The sequence below is a fragment of the Rhagoletis pomonella genome, unplaced genomic scaffold (assembly GCF_013731165.1).
Source record: "Rhagoletis pomonella isolate Grant_MI unplaced genomic scaffold, Rhpom_1.0 Rhpom_scaffold_00001, whole genome shotgun sequence".
In the NCBI taxonomy this organism is placed as follows: Eukaryota; Metazoa; Arthropoda; class Insecta; order Diptera; family Tephritidae; genus Rhagoletis; species Rhagoletis pomonella.
In genome coordinates, this window is record NW_023458555.1 from 102406921 (window position 1) to 102415007 (window position 8087).

General features: G+C 38.3%; 2 protein-coding genes and 1 long non-coding RNA gene across 4 annotated transcripts; 1 reads left to right on the top strand and 2 right to left on the bottom strand.

Moving 5' to 3' along the window:
* Positions 1 to 3713: 3713 nt before the first annotated feature.
* On the bottom strand, positions 3714 to 4412 carry LOC118750569. Of its 2 annotated transcripts, none has more exons than XR_004994453.1 (4): positions 4323 to 4412; positions 4136 to 4233; positions 3973 to 4070; positions 3714 to 3899 (listed from the first exon to the last, which is right to left on the bottom strand). It is a non-coding gene; the product is annotated as an uncharacterized LOC118750569 (long non-coding RNA). The 2 variants fall into 2 exon arrangements; XR_004994494.1 differs by having other exon boundaries at positions 4318 to 4406.
* LOC118749720 lies at positions 4370 to 5694 on the top strand. The gene is made up of 3 exons (XM_036484743.1): positions 4370 to 4528; positions 4624 to 4780; positions 4852 to 5694. Exons 1-3 carry the CDS (start codon positions 4396 to 4398, stop codon positions 5204 to 5206), a joined length of 645 nt encoding a protein of 214 aa, XP_036340636.1. The 5' UTR covers positions 4370 to 4395; the 3' UTR covers positions 5207 to 5694.
* Positions 5695 to 5858: 164 nt separating this feature from the next.
* Positions 5859 to 7325, bottom strand: LOC118734962 (protein ALP1-like). Its single transcript, XM_036464557.1, has 3 exons — positions 6993 to 7325; positions 6559 to 6936; positions 5859 to 6480 (listed from the first exon to the last, which is right to left on the bottom strand). Exons 2-3 carry the CDS (start codon positions 6864 to 6866, stop codon positions 5859 to 5861), a joined length of 930 nt encoding a protein of 309 aa, XP_036320450.1. The 5' UTR covers positions 6867 to 6936; positions 6993 to 7325.
* Between the last annotated feature and the right edge of the window lie 762 nt (positions 7326 to 8087).

Consider the following 8087-nt stretch of genomic DNA (forward strand, 5'->3'; position numbering starts at 1 on the left):
AAATCAGAAAAACAGTAATCTGTACTTCAGTGGCGACGCAAGTGAGTTGGCGGGGTGTGCGGCTTGCTGCGAGGGAAAACAATCACGGCTGCCATTTAAGCATGTTGGCAACCGCAGTTCGGATTTATTACAGCTTATTCACTCTGATATATGTGTGCCGATGGAGACAATGTCTTTTGGTGGTGCGAAGTATTTTCTCTCACTCGTAGATGACTACTCCCGCAAAGTCTTCGTATTTCTCCTGAAAAGTAAATCCGATGTTGCTGATTATTTTAAGGAGTTTAAAATACTAGTCGAGAAACAATGCGGTAAGAGAATTAAAGTTATACGTACTGATAATGGGACAGAATACGTGGGTGAACAGTTTGAATCGGTCTGTCGCAAATCTGGCATTGTACACACCCCAGCAAAACGGGGTTGCTGAGAGATATAACCAGACAATTCTAGAACGTGCTAAGTGCATGTTGTTTGATGCCAACCTTAGTAAAATGTATTGGGCCGAAGCTGTGAACACTGCGGTGTATATAATAAATCGTTCACCTTGCTCGGCATTGAATGGGGAAATCCCAGAAAAACTATGGTCAGGTGTTAATGTCTATTTAGGTGATATGCGTATTTTTGGATCTGCCATCATGGTCCATATACCAAAGCAACGTCGGCGTAAGTGGGATCGAAAAGCACAAAAGATGATTTTCGTCGGTTATAGTAACTTCACAAAAGGGTATCGTTGTATTGATCCAGAAACAAACAAAATTGTAATCAGTCGTGACGTTGTTTTTGTGGAGAGCGAGCCGAGAACTGTTTCGTTTGCACCAATCGCTGATCAAGAACCAGTTTCAGTGAGGGGATTGGAAAATAATGAAAGCGCTGATGACGTTTATTGTGCGAATGACTCAGTCGAGGAAACACTCAACGATGTTACTGATAAAACTTACGTTCCTGATGCAAACATTTCGTTACCTCAATCACTAAGGAAATCATCAAGAAATGCAGTAAAACGTGATTTTTCTATTCAAGGGTATGTCAGTCACCTTGCGACATTGCATGAAATTTCCAACGACCCGCAAACAGTAGAAGAAGCTATGCGTAGTGTAGATTGGGAGAGTTGGAAATCAGCCATGCAGTCTGAGATAAGATCTCTTGTGGAAAATGAGACATGGAGAATTTGCGAACTTCCTACTGATCGTAAACCAATAAAATCAAGATGGGTTTTCCAAACTAAGCGCGACGAAAATAATGTTATAATCCGGCATAAAGCTCGCTTAGTGGCTAAAGGTTGCTCACAGCAGTTCGGCATCGACTATCATCAGACTTTCTCGCCTGTGGTGCGATATACGTCGATTCGATACTTGATAGCCCTAGCCGTCAAATTGGGTCTAAAAATTGATCAGCTAGATGCTGTTACTGCCTACTTACAAAGCAAATTATCTGAAGACATTTTCATGGAGCTCCCCGACGGCTGCGGTGAATACAGTGGTCAAATGTGCAAACATCAAAAAGCTGTTTATGGACTAAAACAGAGTGGCAGAGAGTGGAATATTTTGCTTGACAAAACTTTGCAATCTTTGGGCTTACAGAGATCTAAAGCCGATTCATGTGTCTTTTTTAAACGGGACGTGAAATTGATACTCGCCATTTATGTAGATGATATTTTGGTGTTTTGGGATGACCCTTTAGTTCGCGACGAATTTGTAAAGCAGTTGACGACAAGATTTAAAATGAAACATTTAGGTGTGGCCAAAAGCTGCATCGGATTTCATATCACATATAATGATAACGGAATTTATTTAGACCAACAGAAATACGCAAATGAGATTCTAAACAGGTTTGGTATGGAAAATTCGAAACCTGTGTCCACGCCGAGCGATGTTCACCAAAAGCTATCGGCCGAGATCTGCAAAGAGGAGTTGGTAAATGTACCTTACCAAGAGGCGGTAGGATGCTTGTTGTATTTGGCTCAGGGTACATGTCCCGATATCGCGTTTGCAGTCAACGATGTTAGTCGATTCAACGCTAAGCATTCGAAAAGTCATTGGGCCGCTGTTAAGCGCATTTTTAGGTATATTAGAGGTACTACTAATTATAAACTATCTTTCTGCAGATCCGAAAATCTCGTGGGCTACTCAGACGCTGACTGGGCTTCCGATATTGATAAACGCCGGTCTTGCAGTGGATATGTATTCACGTTATCTGGTGGCGCTATATCTTGGGGTAGCAAAAGGTAACCGACAGTGGCGTTGTCCACAACTGGGGCAGAATATATGGCTATGTCATCTTCTGTTCAGGAGGCGATATGGTTAAGGCAATTCGGAAAACAATTTGACGAATCTATTGATCAGAACGCTATACAAGTGTTTTGTGACAACCAGTCTGCCTTGGCTTTAGCAGAAACGGACTCATTTCGGCCAAGATCTAAACATATAGATGTGCGTTACCATTTTATACGCGACCACATTAAATCAGGAACCATAGACGTTCGATTCATATCGTCGGAGGGAATGATAGCTGATTGTTTAACGAAGGCGGTACCCAAAAACAAGATCTTATTTTGTGTCGATGGAATGGGAATTAAAACTGGTATTGTTATTAATAATCACGAATTTACTACTTAAATTTAGTTGAGTTTTTTATATAACATGATTAATTAATTCAATAAGTGAGGGTGTTAGAAAGTATTAATCTAGCAACCCTAATAATATTCACTTGTATCACATCTTCTGTACATTCTCTTACTTTACTGTGCTTTGAACTCTTAATTAAACCACTTGTGCATTTTTTCAACCCGCACGTTTCATTTTAAGAGTGACTTATAGAGTGTGGTTTTTGTACGTCGAGAGAGGACTTTACTCCTGAATTTCCTACTTAGTCCAAAGTAGCACTTGTTGGCAAGAGTGATTCTGCGTTGGATTTCCGTGCTGACATTATTATCGGTGTTAATGCTGGTTGCCAAGTAAACTAAATTCTCTACTTTCTCGAAATTATAACTGTCAAATGTGGCGTGGGTGCCAAGGCGCGAATGTGCAGACTGTTTGTTTGATGACAGGAGATACTTCGTCTTTACCACCAGACCCATTCGCTTTGCTTCCTTATCCAACTTGGAAAAGGCAGAAGACTTCGGGGTTTTTGAAACTTACAACCATGCAGAGGTGGTAATAGTTGATTACCAATGGCCGCAGTGCCTACCCACTACTTTTTGGTCCAATAGATATGTTTTTATATAAATACATTCAAACATACTCCCCTTTCGCTGAGTTATTCAGTTGGGCATCTTTAAAAACTGCACTAATTAACCAATTTTGTTGTAAATTGTCTTCGTCGGAAGTACATAAAATGATGAAGAATCGACGTAGGAGCGCAAATAAAACGTTTCGAGAATACTTGTATAGTATTATGGAGATAGGCAAACAGATTAATTTGGAGGAGTCAAGCATTATAGATTATTTCATAGAGGGAATTCTAGATTATAAATTTAGCAAGACTGTGTTGTATCAAGCATTTAAAAGAATAAGTGGCGATTTATGAAAAGATACGCAGGTCCAATGTAGCTCTAGGTAAAGTAGAATCAAACGATACAGCTAAAATTAAGGCAGCTCAGGTGTAAAACCAAAAGCGGAATTGGTCGATAGGTGTTTTAAGTGTGGCGACAAAGCTCACGTGTTCGCAAAAGCAGTTTAAATGCTTTAAGTGCAACGAAATGAGTCAAGGTATTGGCCCAATGCACGCTTGCTTTGCTTGCTTGGCTTTGAGAACTGTCAAACAATTTTTAAAATCTACTAAAATGTATGAAAGTTGGCCTAGTGGCAGCTTTACTTCACTTGCTTGAAGCGCTTTAAAGTATCGATTAGCCGAAATCTCTATTTTTCGCGTCGATTTTGCTTGTGTGCAGTTTTTATCGCGTTCTTCATAAATTTTAGGTAAAATAATTTATATTAAACAATTATTTGTTGCTAACAACATTATTTTTTCAGACACCTTGCTTTTTATCGTTCCGGCCACCAGATTCGTTGGTTTTCATAAAGTTTCATTTGCCTGTGCCACTTCCACCCGTGTTTATAAGGCGTAATATTCAACTGGAGGTAAAAGAGTTTATATTAAACAATTATTTGTTGCTAACAACATTATTTTTTTCAGATACCTTGCTTTTTATCGTTCCGGCCACCAGATTCGTTGGTTTTCATAAAGTTTCATTTGCCTGTGCCACTTCCCCCCATGTTTATAAGGCGTAATATTCAACTGGAGGTAAAAGAGTTTATATTAAACAATTATTTGTTATTAATAATATTATTTGTTGCTAACAACAATATTTTTTACAGATACCTTACTTTTTTATCGTTCCGGCTGCTGTATTATCCGATTCTTGTGTGTTGGTTGGTATATCGGAAGCTTTAGTGCAAGATGTTCGAAGAAAAACTTATAGCAGAGATTGAAAAACACAACTGCTTGTGGGACAAACGACAGCTTAGTTACCGCGATCGGGTGAAGAAAGATTTGGCTTGGCGAAATGTAGCTGCTGCTGTGGGACATCCTGGTTAGTATAGAGTTTTTCAAACATATAGCAGTTTTGTAATAGGACGAACCAAATTATAACAAATTTGTGACGAATACTATATTTTTACTTTACAGAGGAAAACTGCCGAAAGCGATGGAAATCGTTAAGAGACCGATATGGAATAGAATTGAAGGTTGATCAACAACCTAGCGGAAGTGCTGCGTCGTTTAGACGAGCTTGGCCATATTACGAAGCTATGTTGTTTTTGAAAGACACGGTCACGCCCAGACAGTAAGTGTACTTTACATTTGTACAACAAGTATTTATATTTTAAATTGTAATTTATATGTACATATTTTAAGGACAACAACAAACATCGTCTCCCAAACGCCAGAAGTTCTCGGACAAGAACCAGATATACTGGATACTTCCTTTGGATTCCAAATAGGCGAGAGTGGGAACATTATAATAGAAGAGCAAGAAACCACTGCCCCAACGCCGGCTAAGAGACAAAAGAAAAAAAACGATGAGAACGCCGCCTTTAACGATCTAGTCAACGAAGTAAGTCAGTTTGTGGATAGTCAAAAAAAAACACACAACAATTTCTTGGGTGCGATTGGCGAAGTGTTTGAGAAGGTCCCAGAAGAGAGCCGCCTAGATTTTCAAATGGACGTACTTCAATACGTCTATACTCAATATAAAAATTATAAAAATTGAATTTACGAAATTTAAAAATTTAAATGACATCCAGTTTGAATTCAATTTTGCGAACTTTATATGTAATCTAATTTAGTATGAAATCTGATTTTGATTTTGCGAATTAAATATGTAATCGAATTTAATATGCAATCTCACAGAAAATGCTTGCTATAATTTCATTGTTTCTAATCAAACACAATTGTACATTTTTTTTAAGAAAATATTCAGGATATTATTCCAAACGCGTGGTTTTCGATGCAAGTTTACGAGGCTTACGCGGTTACGAGACATTTAAATAAATAACCTGGATATTTTTTTTATAAAAAATTGTACAATTGTGTTTGATTAGAAACAATGAAATTGTAGCAAGCATTTTCGGTGAGATTGCATATTAAATTCGATTACATATTAAATTAGATTACATATTAAGTTCGCAAAATTGAAATCAAACTGGATGTCATTTAAATTTTTAAATTTCCTAAATTCAATTTTTATAATTTTTACATTGAGCATGTTTCGTTGTGAAAATGCACTGAAATATGTAAATGCAAGATCCTATGGACAAGATCCTGAACAGCCCTATTATTTAAAATAGACTGTTTGTAACAACTTTTGTTTTATAAATAGGCAATACTTAAGTACCTTAAAAAGAAACATATTACTTAAAAGACTAAGAAGTGAGTATTCCAAATGCGTTTTCTATAACTCTTCTTGCACGAGAGAGTCTTTTATTGAAATACTCTTGCTCTTCTGGAATACCTCTACCCGGATATGGTCGCATTAAATAACGCCGTAAGGGAAAAGCAGCATCTCCTACTAAATAATGTGGAAATGGCTCGGTTTCTCCTGGCAGAGGCTGATCATGTGGAAGGCCGAGCCTATCATTTTCAATAGCATCTGCCAGTTTTGAAAAGTGGTAGACACCGCCATCGCTTTGACTTCCATATGCTCCGATGGCAACGCAGGTAAAGGTATAATTGGCATCACATACGGCCAAAAGCACGATACTATAATTGCCTTTGTAATTATAGTACATCGACCCTGAATTCGCTGGACAGGTAATATTAATGTGCTTTCCGTCGATGGAACCAACGCAGTTGGGCATATTCCACAGCGACTTGAACTCATTGGAAATACGTCCCCATTCCGTTTCTGACGGGGTCGCCACATACAGGTCAGCTAACAGATCCCATATGGTCATACATGTCTCCAACGTAATCTTCCTGAAAGTCGTCAGGCCGATCCTGTGAACTATTGTGTGGAATTGCCGAGTGCCACCGTGAGCCAAATATCTGCAACAAAAAAATAAAACCAGATACATATATGGAAAATTATACGTATACTATTAAGTAAAACCGATTTTCTCTTACATCAGGGTTATAAATAGTCTGCAGCGGCTCGATATTGGTGTTCTGATTGAATATTTGGTCAGCGAAGCCTCCAGAAATTCGTGCAGCACATTAAATAACGAAAAGGGCATTCTTAATGTCTTGTTAAACTGCTCCTCATCTGCAGCCAAGTTTCTTAATGAACTTTCAAACAATCCATATTTGTGTCGCTCTAAGTACAATTTCCGAACCCAAAATCGGCGCTTCTGTTTTAATCGCACTTTTAATTTACGCATTTTCGCTAAAATTAGGAAAATTCTCAAAACTTGTTCAGCATTTCGAGTCAACATTTTGTACTGCCAAATGAAACTTTATGAAAACCAACGAATCTGGTGGCCGGAACGATAAAAAGCAAGGTATCTGAAAAAAAATAATGTTGTTAGCAACAAATAATTGTTTAATATAAACTCTTTTACCTCCAATTGAATATTACGTCTTATAAACACGGGTGGTGAGTGGCGCAGCCAAATGCAGCTTCACCAAAACCGGAACGATAAAAAAGCAAGGTATCTGTAAAAAATAATGTTCTTAGTAACAAATAATTGTTTAATAACATATATTTTAACTAAAATTCACAATTATACTTGCTGGCACAACAAAGAATGGCGGGTATATTTGCGCGCATTGAAAATCAGCTGACTACTATGACAGCGTTCAAAGCTACCATTAGGCCATAAAAGCCTTCAAAGTAAAGCAAAGCAAACTAAAGTAAGCAAAGCAAGCGTGCATTGGGCCAATACCTTCATTGATTGTTGTGTAACCGTGTGTTTGTTGCAAAGCGAAGTGGCAAGCAGGCATGCTAGCGTGCCCTGGCATAGCTAGTCGGTTGGGGGGGGTTGGGTTGTCTTCACCAGCTTCGCTACCAGTTACACCAACAAAAAAAAAGTTTGTATCATGCCTGTGTGAAAAGAAAGGGAAACCGAAAAACAATGAAGAGAAAAAAAGTGTCTGTCCAGTCAGATTGAGTCTCCCACCCACTTCAACGCAGTCCTGCGTGAATCCTTGGGCACCGATTTGACTCCTAACACCGAGCGATGCCCCCTTACCTGGCTTCAGTTCGTCTGTCGGCAGTCAGTTATCCAAAGTCCGCCACTTCACCCAGTCATCACTCCCACGTCCCCTCTGTTGCACAAGTGCAACACCCACACCAAAAACTTGTAGTTTAACCCCTCATTACTGCCATTACATCCGTCTCAACCACTTAGATTCATCTTGTACACACAAAATTTTATTTAGTATGTATTCCCTTAATCTAATAAAATATAAGTCACCTTTAATTAGTTCATTGAATTAACCTAGAAAATAAGCTCAAGTAAAGCGCATGAAAAATAAACTAAGAAAAATAACGCTACAAATACTATCGTATTCGAAATTACTTGTAGATTCAAATAAAGCAAAAGTAACTAAAAAAAACCAACCGACCTAACCAAAATTATTATTTAATGACCTACCACAATTCAACTAGTGAAAACATTAATTTGTATTACCGCGACCCTATGATAAGCTCGTTG